The sequence below is a fragment of the Euprymna scolopes genome, chromosome 33 (genome assembly GCF_053919585.1).
Source record: "Euprymna scolopes isolate OS-2025 chromosome 33, ASM5391958v1, whole genome shotgun sequence".
Classification (NCBI taxonomy): domain Eukaryota; kingdom Metazoa; phylum Mollusca; class Cephalopoda; order Sepiida; family Sepiolidae; genus Euprymna; species Euprymna scolopes.
In genome coordinates, this window is record NC_136514.1 from 65,910,853 (window position 1) to 65,930,220 (window position 19,368).

Here is a 19,368-nt window from a genome sequence, read left to right on the forward strand (position 1 = left end):
CGATGTAAAATTATTTTAATAACATGCAAACATTCATTGACTTTACAGATAGATTTTCTGAAAATTTCAATTAAATTGGTAATGTAGAAATATGGTTGTATAAACTTTGAACGAACCAAGAATTACATCTTTATATATATAGATTATTGGTTACTTTGCAAAACGGTTAATTGACACAAATTTAGCTATTATTTAAAACCTTTACCTGGAATTGAATAATATAAATCGTCCCATGTTGCAGTGTTATCTCCTGACCAATGTCCACCATAGACACCAGAACCAGAGAAGGTGGATCGACTGATGACCAAGGTTCGTTTTTGTAAAATCTTTTCAAGAGACCTAAAAAAGATTTATATTGAAAAAATATCCTATAAAAAAACTGATAAAATAATATTAAAACTTTTTGAATTTTTTTCGTTTGTTGCAATCTATATATCTATAAAAGTGAATGTGTGTGTGTGTGTGTGTCTGTGTACATTCCCTACACAATAACTCTGTCAATTTTAAGTCTACAGACTCAAAACTTGATATACAGGGAATGAGATTTGGGAAAATCTTTGTAATCCATTTTCGGCCAGAAATTTGGCTGTTAAGGGGGTCAAAATTCAACGATTTGACCATTGAGAACTCTACCAAACTCCGACAATTTTGGGTATAAACAATTGGAATTTTAGCTATAGTTTCCTTGGACATGGATCTAACTTAATAACTTGATTTGAGCCTAAAACAATAAATGTTAAGGGGTCATAATAGGGGTTAAAGTTAAAAAAAAAATTGGCCTCTGTGGTCTCTACCAAATTACTCAAAGAATTTCTGGTCTAAACATTTGAAATTTTATATAAAGAGTATTCAGAGAATGGGCAAGCTTTTTAATCGGTTTGGGTCGAAAATTTGACCTACCAATATATAAATATATGTATGTATGTTTGCATGTCTGCCTAAAACTTTCGATAGAGGTGACGGATTTTCACAAGATCAGTATCGTTTTGAACCTTGACCCTTCAGATGACAAATACTTTTCAGTATTGGCTTAAAACATTAATTTATTCACCCTCAACTGGGCACATTTCCACAGGGAGGGGTCGCTTTTTTCGCCGATATTTTCGAAAGTCATCCCCTCTTTTCGATTGTCTAGCCTTAATTTAAACCTATGTCATGTCCGGTTTGCTGATGGGCGTAACAGCAAAGACGTCACTTTTTTTTTTCCTGTTCTTTTCCTCCTTTGCAGTACGAGTTCGAGCCTGCCTTCCTACTACCATTTTGTTTTTTTTTTGTTTTTGCTCAACACACACGTCCAAACACCCGGGCAATGCCAGGCTAAAATGCTAGTCAATTATATAACTATTTTAGCAAGGCAACCAGTATTGCCTGGTCATAAGATATGCTTAAATATGGCATTTTAATTTATGCAGAGCCAAATCTCTATTGATTATATTGTACTCAAGTAGCAATTTCAAAAGTAAAAAAAAACTATGTATATAACTTGGGTGCCATCAGCTAAAATCGAAATTGAAAATAAAACATATTGAAAATAAAACATATTGAAAATAAAACATATAGGGCTCCAACCGTAGTCATTACTATTTGAGTTATTGTCAATCGGATATGAAACAGCTAAAAATGAACTAGCATTAATGTATAAATGTATATATTTGCACATGTGTACAAGGGAACTTATGCTTGTCAAGTTTCAATTTAATCCAGTAAAAGTCACTTCTGTGTTTTCCCTAGTCAGCATGTGTCAACTTGTAGATGAACCAGAGCCAAACCAGTAAAGTCTTTTTCAGATGAGATTTAAAATTTGGTTGGAGAGACAGATGCATACAATGAGTGATCTATTATTTCTTCATTGCAAGAGTTATAAAAACATAAATTAAGGAGTAAAATAATAACTTTTTTATTATTTTATGCAAATATTTGATTTTTATTTATAAATGGAAATTCTACTTAAGCAATGTTATTCATATTTATAATATCCCAATTTGATTATTCGCATGGAGTTTTTATCTTAATTTTTCATTTGGTATGAACAGTTATTGCACATTTTTTCTTATTTGCTGAATATAATTAAAAATAAAAAAAAATGCTGAGAGAAATATTCTCCGTTAGAAGGTAATTGCAGTCAATGATGCTAAACTACCAAAAACCTTTATATTACTAAATAGCAGATTTTAGGTATTAAATCTGAAACCAGCAATGACTCAAAACTATGTGTGAGTATACTAGTTGCGTATATCTATCTCAACAAAGACGATTAAAATTCGCTCTTGGTATATTCCCAACAGTTGTAGGACTATGTGAGCACAGAATAATTACCTCAATTAATTGTCTTCCATTTATGAACCACAATGTGGTTTGAGTGAAGATGCTGTTATATTATCCTTTGTTTTATTAATACTTTATTCTGTTCTCATGAGGAGGCATGTCAATAAGACTTGTGTTAGCAACGTGTGTGCGACATTAAAAAAACAATGATATATTGAAAAAAATTAAAACAAAGAAAATATGAGACAAATCTAATGAACAATTATATGCATTTAATATCATGAAAAATATTTATGTGGCTTCTTGGCAGAGTTGTTTTGTTTACTTAGTAAAGTATTTTGCAGTTGAAATTTGAAATATGCTGTTTTAATTATTTGTATATTTTTGATGTTATAAAAATATGAACTAAAATTAAGAAAAGCATCTTTATTCCGTTGTTATTGATGATGAAAATTTTGGCATGTACGTTTCTCGTAGGGTGAGTTAGAAAAGTTTGTTGCTGGTAGAATGTGTTGGCTTGAAAATTATGAAGGGATGATGAGTTCATTGTTTGGGGAACTTCAGTCTATGCAGTTCCTCTTCACGGAAAAAATGAGATTTTAATTATTTGCCTTTGTCGTGATTCTTTCCCTGAAAATTACAGTAAAAATGCGATGCCTGTCTCTGTGAGACGTTATAATTTCATTTTTTTATTGTCAGCATCCACTGCTGTCAGCAGGGGCTCTGTTCAATTTTTTCTACTTCTTCTATGTGCTGTCTTCCTGCTGGTTCAAAATTGCCTCTTTTCCTCTTTAACTTCCTCCTTTTCTGGGAATTTTATGTTTGAAATTTATAATATAATCTCAAAATATGGGAACATGTGCCAACAAGTCTCCTATTGTAATTTCTACATTTTTGAGACAAAATATGTGAATGCAAAAGATTAGTTTTATGATACAGTATTATTGGCAAGGTTAGTGAGAAGGAAGTACTTGTGGCAGAAGATGGTCATGTTGGAAAGACCTCTAGTACTTTTGAGAATGTGCATGGAAGAAATGGATATAGAAATGCAGGAGAAAGAATCTTACCATGGAAATGTTGGTTGCAAATACTGTTGTAAAAAACAAGGGAAAGCCACCTCATTACATAGGAGCCTGGAACAGCACGGACTCGAGTAGATTATCTGTTGGTGAATATGATCACCTCAAACCTCGATTGAATGGTGGAAATAGTTTTGATTTTCCTAATTGGCTTGATGTTAGAATTATTGCTAACAAAAACCTAATTTGAGTGAAAAACAATCTTTCTTAAGATAGCTTCCAACAAAATGCTATTGGCTACATTAGTTTTATGTCTTTCTTTTAGATTCCAAAACAATTTAATTTACTTACTCATTTGTAACCTGAATTAAAAAGCATTAAATATTTAATATAAAATATAAGTATAATATTTTAAGCTGCCGATAATATTGGTCTTGAGTAAAGAAATAAGTGGCAGCCATTTTACTTTATTTCAAGGAGTAACAGGTACTAGACTGGAAATGTGTTTTGTTAAGCCTCTTTTAATTTAATGATTTGCATTAAAGTAGTATTCTGCCCTACTCTGCTACCTTACTTCCTGAAAAAGCAACTTAAAAAATCTTATTATATTGTGAAATCAGTGCAAATGGGTCCAAGAATTTAATTCTGCTAAACATTAATATTTTTACTCAGGTTTGAATATTTACATATGTAAAGCAATGACCTATGACAAAGACATGGTTTTAAAATAAATGTGATTTATCACGAATAAAAGAAATAGAATTTCAAAATGAATACAATTTATTTGGAAAATGAATGTGGGTATGAATATGTAATTTTGTTTGCAATAATAAAATAAAACTTAGCTGAGCTGGTGTCAATTTGAAATGAAAGAAAGATGGAAATCAGTATCAGTTTTTTCTCCTCATCTTTTTTCTTTTTTATCTCTTCCTTCTTTATTTAATTTTTGTCCCTTTTCTTTTATATATATTTTTTATTTGCATCACATGTAATCTTTCATTTTCTTAACTTGAGTTTTTTTGTTTTTTTTTTTTACTAAAAATGAATAATGTGTTTGATTGAATTGGTCCAAAACTTTTACTTGGAAATCCAATCCGTAATGAAATCAAAACTATTTTTTGGTTTTGGTTTAGCAAAGCTAAATATGAGATCAATGAATATGGAATCTTCTAGAAAATGTCAACAAAGCCAAAAGCAGCAACTGAAGATAATACAATGAAAATGTGTATTATCTTCAGTTGCTTTGTTGACATTTTCTAGAAGATTCCGTATTCATTGATCTCATATTTAGCTTTGCGTTCCAATAAGTATAGCAAATCTCTGTTTTTTATGACAAGGCAGGTTTACCTAGCGAGATCATTTCTGGAACTGATGCTGGAGTTAATCGTTTCTTAGTTTATAGTGTTCACACATGCTTTAATTCAAACGATCACAGCATTTCTTATTTGGACATATTAACCTTTTTTTTTTCCTTTGAAGATGTAACTACTATTGTTCTTTTGAAAAATTGGCTGCCTAGCGTTGATGATAAGACGGAGGGGAATGATATAAAATATAAGTATGCTTGCATGTATTTGCAGAGAAGCAGATTAGATGTTTACAGGAGTGTCAGAGAAGGAAGAAATAGGTTCAATCATTACGTGTGTGAATGTGTGGCTAGATTTTTTTTTTTCTTCCAAGATGCATTAAGTCATTCGATTCAATGAGAAATAAAACTGTATTTACTTACATGGCCGTAACTTTAGTCTCACTGTAACCGTACATATTATGTAGATTGTAGTGGGATGAAATATTATGTTGGGCTGAAGGACAGAGAGTCTTTTCAAACAGTTTCGAACCTTTTATGGCTAAGAAACGAAAATAAAAACACAAATGTGTATTTGTATTGTGATATTTTATAATAAATATAAAAAAAAATAAACATTAAAAACATACAGAAAATATGACAACATTAATGAAACATGAGGGTAAGTTTTGTGAGAAGAGAAATGGTAAATATTACCGATATTTTCACTTGGTTTATGCATTTTATTGTTTTCTTTTATTAACAAATTTCAAGTATTAAAGACTTTCTTTATATTACTCCCCTTCCACTATTCTTATTCTTAAGCATGGGTGTGCTTAAATGTACATCTTATATAAACTTGTCATGTTATTATTAATATTCAATAACAAAAGGCTGTATTGTAAATTAAATAAAAGTTCAGACTTTTTCTCATGACTTTCTTTTTTTAAAAAAAAAAAAAAACAAAAAAAAAGCAAAAAAAAAAAAAATCAGAATTTGATAATAATTTTGATTGCATTCTCTTGCAATTAACAGGATTTTTTTTTTTTATCTTATTGCAAACTTTTTTGACTTGAAATGCACCTTTGGAGATAAAATATTCCATTTTGTCTCCAATAGAAACTAATGTTTGTGTTGTTGCTGTTGTTGTTGCTGCTGTGTTAGTGTTCACTGTAGGTCAGTTGAGCTGACTCCTGCAACTGAATTCTCTGTGTCTCATATAGACGCTGCCCAGGCATGTCAGTTTGAAGCTGCGGTCGATATCAGTTCCAGCCATTCGCGGTTCCAGTGGCTCACTCCATAGAGGCGAGAACAAAGAATCAGATGGGCATTTTGTTTCATTTTGTTTCATTGTGCTGAGCCAGGTTTTCAGCTGACCACTGCATCATTTCTTCCAACCCTCGAGTGGGATTGGGTCGTTGGTGGCATGGATGAAGTCATTTGGTTGCCGGCACAGAGTGTGACCAAATAATTTGAGATGTCTCAAAAGAAGGGTCTGTTTGAGGGATAGTATCTGGCAGCATGAACGGCTGATGGTGTTTGGGATAAATTGGTGCTAGCGTACCCAAAAGGATGTGGTGTAGACACTGGTAGTCAAAAACTTCCAGTCTGTGCAGGTCATAAACTCGTACAGGCCAGGTTTTGCAGCCATATAGGAGGATGGTGCAGACAAGAGCTTAGTACATTTGAATTTTTGTACAGAGTCTGATATCATTTCTGGACTAGAGTCGGGTGTGAAGGTGGCAGAAGGTGAAACGGGTATTGTTGCTATAGTTGCCAAAATCCTCTTCACCTCTTGTTATGCACTCAGCAGGCATATTATTTATATCCATGAACTAAAGCTTCTGTAATCTTTGCCAACAAGAAGTGAAGCCTCAAAGCTGAACAATTCAAAGTAGAATAGAAATGAAAGACATTGCATAATGTAATTCTAATATACTTTTAAAAATTTTATTCAAAAATATAATTCTAAACAACTGAAATGAAATCCATAGCTTTTTTATCAACTTTGTTCAGTATTTAACAAATGATGTTTTTTTTATAGAAATAGAATGATAAAAGTTAAGAAAATTTTAGAGCTCACTTCAGAATGACTATTTTAAATGTATATAATTGTAAGCAATTGTGACCATTTTTTTCAATGTGTAAACAAATAAAACTGATCAACATTGAAGTTATTTGACAATTATTTGATTTTGTTCTGGTGTTGTTTGTGAATTATTGGGGGTTAATTAAAAGAATTGTGTTATGTGACTAATGTTATGAGAAACCAAGTAATAATTGATCCAATTATTTTTTATTATTCTTCAAATAATATTATTTTTAAAGATTAGCTTTGTGTTATATCCTGTTCAACGGTATATAATAATATGACAAAATACGCCGAGTGGAATGCGTAACAAAAAGGTTTATTAGTACTTCGCAATAATACAAATACAAAATGGCTACTTGCTTTTCAAGTTAAATAAATGTACTTGAAGGTAAAGAAAAAGGAACTTAGTGTGTGAGAGCTAAAAACTCGTCCCTGGGAAGCTTGGTTAACTTGTAGAGTGTAAGATGCGAGACTGGTAAGATGCAAGACTGCAAACGACAAGACGCCCTACCTTAAAATGGCAGCTCTTTTATATACTGTTTCGTATCTGGTTCGATACGTAGTTATGTCCCTTATAACATATCTCCCAGAAGCTGAAATCTTCCTGATTTTAGCTTTAATACCGCTTCCGTTTAGGATCAGGGCTTAAACGCCTGACAACTTTCCTTTTACATGCGCTTTTCCTTTTCCTGCGGTAAAGAATTCTGTCCAGCCCGTATGGTAGGCTCAGGGGATACATTCATGGGTCCATGTATACACACCGGTTTTGGAATGTCAAATGAGTCACACAACGGTTCCATTGGGATTTTTTCTGTATTTTCCGAAATTCTGGAGCGGATTTGATTAATTACAGACAAAACTTGGGCCTTGAATAGTATAGACCATGTTCCCAATTCTTTTCTTAATCATACCGTCCACCCAATGATTTTTCCCACTTTGAAAATTTTAAAAATAAACTTTATCTCCTGGGGAATAGCACTTTACATTAAAGTTTTTTTTTTCTAGCAACTTTCTTTTTATCCGGTAGGAATCTATCAAAAATGGATGTAATTTTTCTGGCGAACATAAGTTCTGCAGGGGATGAATTTACATCATTATTTTGATTTGAGGTTACTCTGTAGATCGCTAGAAATGTTTGTATTGTTTGCTCATCTGTGTCAAAGTTCATGTTTTTCTTTAATGCCCGCGTCGACAAATTTCTCTGCCAACCCATTCGACCTAGGATGGTAAATAGGTGTCGTGATGTGCTGTACATCCAGTGAGTTGCAGAATTCTTTAAATTCGTAACCTGTGAATGCTGTACCATTGTCACTCACTATGGTCTTTGGTACACAAAACCGGCTGAAAATTTCGTCAAGTGCACTTACAGTGTTCCTTGATATTGAATGTCTGATCTTGAATATCTCCGGCCATTTGGAGAAAGAGTCCACTACATTTAGGGGTCTGGCATAATCAATATGCAGACGTGACCAGGGCAAGTTCGTCTTCGGCAACGGGGTCGTTTTTACCGGAGGATCTCGGGCTGCTAATTGACATCCTTTGCACGCTTTGACACAGTTTTCCACCTCTTTATCAATACCAGGCCAATACACGTAACCTCTAATTAGGGATTTCATCCTTGAAATGCCAGGATGACCTGTGTGAAATTCCTTTAGCATTTTTCTTCGTAATACCTGTGGAATTACGATTCTATCAGCATACATGAGTACATCTTCGCAAATAGAAAAGGATGTAATTTGTTCTACCTTTTTATTTCTTTCCGTCCATCCTACTTGATTTTTCATTTTCTTTATGAAAACGTCTTTTGCAGCTTCTCTTTTAATCTCTTCTAGAGTTACCGGGAGTTCACGGATCATATTGCACATTGAATTTGAGAATTCGCTTTCATCTTTAAGAGCTGCAATTACCGTCTCTTCGAAACTTTCATTTCTTTTTGGAATCAACCTTGACAGTGCATCTGCGTGTCCTAGCTTTTTTGATGACACATGCTCCATCTTAAACTGATAGTTTAAGAGAGTTACAGCCCATCGCTGTAGTCGATTTGCGGTATGCGTAGGGATGCCTTTCTTCAATCCAAATATCATGATTAACGGTTTATGATCCGCCTGTAATATGAAGTTTCGTCCATGGAGAAAACGGTTAAACTTCTTGACTCCAAATATTATCGAGAGAGCCTCCTTTTCAATCAACTGTAGATTTTCTCAAATGCAATTAAAGTTCTTGACGCGTGAACGATGGCTTTTGTTGTTTCATCCTCATACTTATGGAGTAATGCAGCACCAACTCCGTAATCACTGGCGTCCGTTGCTAGTACAATCTCCTTTTCTTGATCGAAATGCGCTAATGCCAGATCTGACAGTAGACATTTCCTAATTTTGTGGAAAGCAGATTCACATTCCTTTGTCCAATTCCATCTACTGCCTTTTTTAGTAGCTCGTTAAGAGGAGCTCTCAAATTATGCATATTAGGGATGTATATCACATAATATTGTACCAATCCCAAAAATGACTGTAGTTTTGGTACTGAGTCTGGGGCAGGCATCTTTTTGATTGCTTCGGTCCGTTGTGGATCTGGACTTCGTCCATCTTCATCAATTATTTGACCCAGGTATTTGATCCTTTTCATGAAGAAAATCGCATTTCTCCAGACTCAATCTGAAACCAAACACCTCCATTCTCTTAAGTACTTCTCTGACGTGCTTCTTGTGTTCTTGCAAATTACTGCTATTTATCAAGACATCGTCAAGGTATGCCATTGCAAATTCCAACCCTGCGAGCATCGTATCCATTATCTGTTGGAAGAGAGCAGGGGGCGACCTTTAAGCAAAAAGGAAGCCTTTTTAGGTTGGAGATACCCTTATGCATGTTAATGCACAGGTACTTTGAGCATTCATCATTGACCTTGATTTGCAAGTACGCGTCTAAGAGGTCTATCTTGGAAAAAAATGTTTCCTCTGTTTAGTTTTTTTTTTTATCTTTTTTTTTTTTTTTTACATGGGGGTCACCACTTATCAAGGCCCGAAGGCCACTCAGGGATAAGGGTTATTGCGTGTACAGTAATCAATGAGATAGTATTGTAGTAATCATTAGTATTGGGGGTTTTGATGGAGTGTCTTAATTAAGGGGGCGGATTGTCAGGAGTTTGTTTATGTTGGACTTGAAGACGTCCAAGTTGTAGTCAGGTGGGAAACAGGCAAGCGGCAGAGAGTTCCACTGGCATGCAGTTCGAAGAAAGAAGCTTTGCTCATGGAATCTACATTTGGATTTAGGCACAGATAAAGAGTGGGAAAAATTATTGGCAGTAGTTTCAGCCAGACGAGTGTTTCCCGTGAAAGATTGGCGAGGGGGGGGGGCGAGGGATTGGAGCTCAGACGAGCACCTGCCATGGAAATAGCGATAAAACAAAGACAGGCTTGCAACATCTCTTCTGTGGGAGAGAGGTTGCAGGGAAGAGAAAAGGGCATCCCCCACTAAACCACAAAGTCTATTTTGTACTCAGTCAAGGCAGGATAGGCTGTTTTTCGCAGCTCCTGCCCAGATGTGGCAGCAGTACTCCATCCTTGGACGTACTTGGCTTTTATACAGATAGAGAATTGCATCAGTAGTGAAATATCTTCTGGAGCGATAGAAGGAGCCCACCATTTTCCCAGCATCCCTGGCAACAGATTTAATGTACGTGTTCCATTAGGAATCAGGAGTAAAAGTCAAACCCAGAAGCTTGTCAAAACATGGAGCCTCTCCAAGACGAGAGCCATCCATTTCAATTGATGCCAGATGGGGATCAGAGCATTGATGATTTAAAGATAGAAGCTTGGTTTTGGATGCATTAAAAGTGACCAGCCACCTCTTCCCCCATTGTACAACGTGCTCAATATCAGAGGAGAGAGAATTAGAGAGAACTTTGTCATTTACGGTCTTTGATATGTTGCCATAGATGGTTGTGTCATCAGCATAGATGTCAACGAATGATTTAAGTATGTGTTTTGGGAGATCATTTATGTAGATCAGCAAGAGAGTTGGACCCAGGATGGACCTCTGAGGGACTCCAGCATTAATACTGTGGGCCTCTGATTTCTGCCCATCAACCACTACTCTGATGAACCTATCGGAGAGAAATGATTTAATGATTGAGAAAATATTTCCAGTTATACCGTAGCTGGAAATCTTGTGAAGTAGGCCCTTATGCCATACCTTATCGAAGGCCTTTGATATGTCAAGAGCAATTGCCCTGGAAAGGAAACCTTTGTCAAGAGATTCACTAATCCTGTGTGATATAACTGTTAGCACATCTGCTGTAGATCTTGCAGAGCGGAAACCAGATTGCATGTCACTAAGAAGGTTGTTTCTGTTGAGGTGGTTGACTACTTCTTTATTTAATATGGATTCCAACAACTTACTCATGACACACAGGAGACTTATTGGTCTGTACTGAGAGGGAGATGACTTTTCACCTGAATTCTTAAATACAGGGCATACTGATGAGGTTTTCCAGGGTGTTGGAAAGCACTTCTCCTTAAGGCAATGCTTAAACAGTTTTGTAAGTATGGGGGCAAGTTCTGGTTGGAGCTTTTTCAGCACTATAACTGGAATGCCATCAGGGCCAGTTGCTTTACTGGAATCAAGGTTCTTGATTAGCTTGGCGACCTCACGCACAGATATTTGTATGTTGCATAGCGTGTTGTCTGTTATAGGAGGAAATACAGGGAGTTGATGGTCATTGTCGCATGGGGTAGAATTAGCTGCAAAGTTCTTGGCAAATAGTCTGGCCTTGTCTGATGCTGACGAGATGATCTCAGGTCCATTAATGATAGTTGGGATAGAACACACACTTCTGTTCAAGATCCTGTTTGCTATTTGACAGAACTGGTGGGAACCAAGCCGCTGCTCAGCTACTTTGGATTTAACAGACTGAGCATATAGCTCTCTTGCATGTTTTATTACTCTTTTACAGTGGTTGCTGGCAGTCCTGAAAGCAGCTTTAGTCTCAGTACATCTATTATGTTGGTAGCTATGGAAAAAGTGATTTCTGTGCGTGATGGCAGCAGCACATTCAGGGGAGAACCATGGCTGGCTGTTAGGTTTTTGTTGGAATTTTTTGGATGGTATGAATCGGTCTATGCCTATAATTAACCATTCGGTCAGGTCTGATACTATAGAGGACACATCCTTTTTAAACATGGAATGCAGAGGTAGGTCAGATATGAATGTACGGAAGCTATCCCAGTCAGCCATAGAGTATCGATATACAGTACGGTGGAGAGGTACGCCTGAGGACTTATTACATGTCATTTTTATCTTAACTGCTACAACAGAGTGGTCAGAGGATCCCAGAGGAGATAGAATGGAACATGAACACAGCTCAGGGGAAGTTGTGAGAAAAACGTCTAGAAGGCTTGCATATTGACCGGGTGTATCGGGCACACGGGTGGGTTCGTGAACAATCTGAGTGAGGTCATAGGCAATGACAAAATCGTGACAAAAGCTCCCCTCGTCATCCGTTTTATTTGAGTGAGTCAGCCATTCCACATTATGGACACTGAAGTCACCGCAAATGTGAATGTTAGCCGAAGGATGAGCAGACAGGATGTGATCAATTTTCTCAGATATGCTCTTAAAGATAGTAACTCCACTGTTGTGGGGGCGATAGAGGGCAAATATAAATGCAGTGGTGTAAGCTAGTGCAACCCAAAAGCACATATAAGGTAAATTAGGGTCTTCTCTGGGGATATCCCTACCACATGGAAAGCCATCTTTGATGTAGGCACATATTCCATGCCCATGGCGATCTTGGGGGTCAAATATAGATGTTGTTGGAGTAACCTTTAATTATGAAGTTTTGAGAATAGATCTGCCGACGGAAGGGGATGATTGTGGTCCTTTAAGCAATCATTCAGGCCTGTTGAGAAATCAGCACAGACTCTGATTTTATTATTCTTTTTCTTCACATATACAGTCGGGCTGGCCCAATCTGTATGGTCAACTTTTTCAATGACATCTAACTGTTGAAGTCTCTCCAACTCCTTCTCGATTGCATCTATTGATGAAAAAGGTACATTTCTTTTAGGTTTGAACACCAGGGTGGCATCTTTCTTCACTTCAAATTTGGCTTCTATTTTCACACAGTGTCGAAGTCCTTCGGCAAAAACTCTTGGGAATTCTGCTTTTACATTGTCCAGGAAGCCTTCTACTCAGTTCGATTTCTCTGTGTTCAACCTATTACAAAAAGAATTAACTGGTCGTTCCCATAAGTTAAACAGGACAAACGAATCCACTCCAAATAGACTTGTGTTCCTTCCTGGTACCACGTACATTTTGGACTTCCGTGTCTGACCACCAAATGTCACGTTGCACCTCAGTTCTCCTTTGAATTCCAACTTTTTGCCGCACACACTCTTCGCCATCTTGTTGGTTTCCTTTAGTTCAAGTCGACCGATCCTTCTCCAGATATCTTCATCTATGATGCTGATGTCCACACCACTATCCAGGAGTAATGTTACAGGATGTCCATTTATGTGAACACCGATATACTTACGCCTTTCGCCACTTTTCTCTTTTCTTGTGCGAAGCACATTCACTTTGTCGGTCCTTCGCTTTTTGTTCTGGTCACAGTATGTTTCCATGTGGCCTCTGAATCCACATTCGTAACATATCCTATTCCTGAACCAGCAGGTCTTTTTGGTGTGTCTCGTACTTCCGCAGCATTCACAATTTTGGTCCTTGTACAGTCTGGGGGTCTTTTGCCTTTTTACATGTTATACAATGTAAACGCTTTTTCTTCAATGCAAGTGTTGTCTCTCTTGATATTAATGAGACATTGACATTCCTCGGTAACTTTTTGTAAAGTTATATTTGGGTCTGACTCCATAGTTGTCAGGATCCGGGATCTGATATCTTTGTCCCCTGGTGCTGTGAGTCCCTGCACAAAGATCAAGAATTTAAATAAATTCGTAGAAATTTCATTTAATTTAGATGATTCACATAAGCATACTCTAGATAGTCTTCAGATTCCGATTTCTGTAAATTTAAACATTTATATCAAGAGTGGAAAAGGCTATCTGTTTTATCAAATATTCTAGATAAAGTATTGATTGTCTCTTCAAAAGTCACTTCTTCCGGTTTTTTGGGTAAAATTAAGTTAGCATACTTTGTGTTTTCACCAGTTTTTGAAGTAACAGCGTAACTTTTTCTTCGTCGGTCCAGTCCGAACACCTTTTTGTAAAAACTGTTTCATACCTTCTATAGTATGCTGGAAATGTAACGCCAGTATCGGGAGAGTAATGAAATTCCAACAAAGGATTTGAAATACCCTCTGCAGAAACATTTGTTTTTTTTCTTAGTTGTCGAGGTTTGAATTAATTTTTTCAAATTCTTTTGTTGAGTCGACATTTGGCGCTGAAGTATATTTGTTTGTTCTTGTTGTGCGATGACAACAACTACGGATGGCAGTGATGGCTGAGAATGCAGTTAGGAGATTCGAAGTTCCTATACGTCGCGGTTACCACCTGACGAAGACCAGAGGAATAGTTGGCTGAAACGTTGTGAATAAACAAACCAATAAAAGATGAAAAAAAACAAAAAAAAAACTAATGAAGATGAGACTAATAGTCCGAAATAAAAATAAATTAATAAAAGTAATATATATAATGCTAATCTCAAAAATGAATTCCAATTAAGAAATAATATATATATCCCTTATAACACTTTGAAAAAAGAAAACTCAAGCAAAATGTTAAATGATTAAACACATACCTTCAGTATAGAAACTTTTTTGAGAATAGAAACCTGCATTGAATGAAAATGTCACTTACCAGGAGAAGAGAAGGGAGGATAATTTAAACTGTTATATAAACAACCATCTTCTGAGCCAGATACAAAATTTGAGGGTTCATTCATATCCTTTGAAAATAAAAGAAATACAACTGTAATATATATATATATATATATATATATATATATATATATATATATATATATCTACATACATTATATACAGATACACATATATATGCAAATATACACATACATATATATACCTGCATTATATATATACATACATACATTATATATATATACATACATGATATATATACAAACATTATATATACATATATATATATATACAAACATTATATATACATATATATATATACAAACATTATATATACATACATTATATATATACATATATATACACAAACATTATATATGTACATATATGTATATAAAACATTATATATATACATATATATATATAAAACATTATATATATACATATATATATAAAACATTATATATATACATATATATATATATATATATATATATACAAAGCATTATATATATCCATATATATATATATATATATATATATATACAAAAATTACATTGATATATAAAAAAGCGAAAATGTATGTATGCTTGGATGTCTGCTAAAAACTTTCGACAGAATTCACAAACTCAGTATCACATTGAAGCTCCATTCTTTGCTCGAAAAATATCGAAAAATTGGCCAAAAACGTAAACTTTTTCACCCCAAAATCGACAATTTTACACAGGGAGGGGGGGGGGGTCAACAAAAATGGTCCTCTCGTGACAATGACTGATTCTACGCATGCGTCAGATAACGCCGTGACCTGATTTACTTTAAATAGTTGAAAAACCGCGTGAACGTTGTGAACGTTTCTGAAAAAAATTTAGATAATGAAACAAGGCCTTAACCAACTGAGCTATTGCTCAGTTGGTTAAGGCCTTGTTTCATTATCTAAACGTTTTGGGTTCGAATCGTGGTGTGAGATGGTTTTTTTTTCTTCTGATTTTTAAAATTTTAATATCGCAACAGTCTTATTTAAGCCATTTTTCACGTGTTCGTTTTTCTGTTTTCATCGTTCATTTGCCTTAGTTTAGTTTTTTTTCCCGCTTAGTGTTAACGTTGTTTTCTTTTTTTACTACGCTTATAACAAACTAACCTACGTCGTCATCGTAACGCTTGCCGACTTCCGGCCGCGCACCTGTCAATTTGGTTCTTAAATAAATTACAAACATCTATCACTAATTCATTCTGCTGACCGATTTCATTTTCAAACTTCGCCTCAGGGCTTCGGGTTGGGCCCCCCCCCGTTTTTTTATTTATTTAACATCACACACACCTCCAAATACCCGGGCATCGCCGGGTACCAACCGCTAGTATATATGTATATACATATATATATATATATATATACACACATGTATATATATGTACATACATTATATATATATACATATATATATATACATACATTATATGTATATACATATATACAGACATTATATATATATATATATATATATATACATAATATATATATATATATATATACATACATACTTTATATATATATATATATACATACATTATATATATACATATATACAGACATTATATACATATATACATACATTATATATATATATGTATAAATACATACATTATATATATATTAAAACAGTATATATATACATACATTATATATATATACATACATTATATATATATATACATTATATATATACACATACATTATATATATACATTATATATATACACATACATTATATATATACATTATATATATACACATACATTATATATATACATTATATATATACATTATATATACACATACATTATATATATACATTATATATATACACATACATTATATATATACATTATATATATACACATACATTATATATATATACATTATATATATACACATACATTATATATATATACATTATATATATACACATACATTATATATATATACATTATATATATACACATACATTATATATATATACATTATATATATATACACATACATTATATATATACATTATATATATATACACATACATTATATATATACATTATATATATATACACATACATTATATATATACATTATATATATACACATACATTATATATATATACATTATATATATACACATACATTATATATATATACATTATATATATATACACATACATTATATATATACATACACATACATTATATATATATATAGATACATTATATATATATACATACATTATATATATACATACATTTTATATATATATATACATACATTTTATATATATATACATACATTATATATATACACATACATTATATATATACACATACATTATATATATACATTATATATATATACATATATTATATGATGATGATTGCAACGTCTTGTCAGACGAGTGCCACTCGCTCAGTCATTTAAAATCCATGAGCCCGAATGCCTGAGGGAGTATCTATACAAAGATGATGTTACAGAGTCTTAGCTTTGTACGACAGCTAAGTCTCTCTCTCGGTTCCAAATGTTGAGATCCAGCAACAAGCAAGAGCAAGATAGCCAGCAACAAATTAAACTGCAGACCAGCTTAATGCGGGTCCTGGTCTCCCGCTTTATGGTTTTTTAAATACATATATATACACATATATTATATATATACATACATACATATATATACATTATATACACACATTATATATACACACATTATATATACATACATACATTATATATATACATATATATATACATACATTATATATATATATACATACATACATTATATATATACATACATTATATATATACATATATTATATATATACCTACATAAATTACATTTATATATATATATACACACATCATATATAAACATTATATATGTATACTTCATATATATACATTATATATACACACACCTTATATATACATGCATTATATATATACATACATTATATATATACATTATATATATACACATTATATATATATATACATTATATATATACATACATATATATATACATTATATATATACACATTATATATATACATTATATATACATATACATTATATACATTATACATATACATCATATATACACACATACATATATACATTATATATATACATACATATATACATTATATATATACATGCATTATATATACATGCATACATTATATATACATACATTATATATACATACATTATATATATACATACATTAGATATATATACATATATATGCATACATTATATATATATACATTAGATATATATATATATGTATATACATACATTATATATACACATTATATATACATTATATATATATATACACATACATTATATATATACATTATATATATATACATTATATATATATATACATTATATATACCTTATATATAGATAGATACATTATATATATATACATACATTATATATATATATAGATACATTGTATATATATACATACATACATTATATATATATATAGATACATTGTATATATATACATACATACATTATATATATAGATACATTATATATATACATACATACATAATATATAGATGCATTATATATATACATACATACATACATACATAATATATAGATACATTATATATATACATACATACATACATACATAATATATATATATATATATATATATATATATATATGTATATATATATATATATATATACATACATACATTATGTATATACATATATACATTATATATACAGTCCTGGTCAAAACATAAGTGGTCTTATAATTTTGACCAGGACTGTATATATATTTTTGACTATACGTCGCTGAGTTTATTTGTGAAAAAATGTGTGAATCTGTTTATATCATCGTCAGTTACTATTCCAAAAGTGTGTTTCTCAACGAAACTTTTTATTTAAAAAAAAAAAAAAAAAAAGTATGCGTCTTTAATATATGGCGGTAAACTGTTTACATTTTGACTATCCGTCGCTGAGTTTATTTGTGAAAAAATGTGTGAATCTGTTTGTATCATCGTCAGTTACCACTCCAAAAGTGTTTGTCTCAACCAAACTTTTTATTTAAAAAAAAAAAAAAAGTAAGCGTCATTAATATATGTCAGTGAACTGTTTACATTTTGACTATACGTCGCTGAGTTTATTTGTGAAAAAATGTGTGAATCTGTTTATATCATCGTCAGTTACTATTCCAAAAGTGTTTGTCTCAACAAAACTTTTTATTTAAAAAAAAAAAACAAAGCGGGAGACCAGTACCCGCATTAAGCTGGTCTGCAGTTTGACTTGTTGCTGGCTATCTTGCTCTTGCTTGTTGCTGGATGTTAACATTTTGAACCGAGAGAGAGATTTAGCTGTCGTACAAAGCTAAAACTCTGTAACACCATCTTTGTATAGATACTCCCTCAGGTATTTGTCTATTATAAAAAAAAAAAAAAGAAAAAAAGTCCTGTGGTGATAAAAAAGCTGTGACGTGTGTACGCCTGTAATGCTGGATGCATGTAACAATTATTCCGCCATCATTATATATATCTATGTATGTATATGTGTATGTATATTTATATATGTATGTGTGTGTATATTTATATATGTACATGTGAGTTTATATGTATTTATATCTATGTGTATATGTTTGTATATGTGTCTATGTGTATATATGTTTGTGTGTATACATGTATACATTTATAAATGTTTGTATGCATGTATGTATGTATATGCATGTATGTGTATGTATGCAGGTGTGTATGTATATGTATTTGTATGTGTGCATGTATGTGTGTATGTGTATGGATGTGCATGTATATGTAGGTAAGTGTATGTATATTTATGTGC

General features: G+C 32.7%; 1 protein-coding gene across 1 annotated transcript in view; it reads right to left on the reverse strand.

Annotated features, from left to right (window-relative positions):
- Nucleotides 1-19,368, reverse strand: part of LOC145258281 (lysosomal alpha-glucosidase-like) — a 432,680-nt gene that overhangs the window by 57,064 nt on the left and 356,248 nt on the right. Inside the window, exons 9-11 of the mRNA XM_080116285.1 lie at nucleotides 14,469-14,556; nucleotides 5,014-5,131; nucleotides 206-339 (exon numbers count right to left, since the gene is read on the reverse strand). Of these exons, the coding sequence (XP_079972411.1) occupies nucleotides 206-339; nucleotides 5,014-5,131; nucleotides 14,469-14,556 (340 nt within the window). The remainder of the gene's footprint in view (nucleotides 1-205; nucleotides 340-5,013; nucleotides 5,132-14,468; nucleotides 14,557-19,368) is intronic.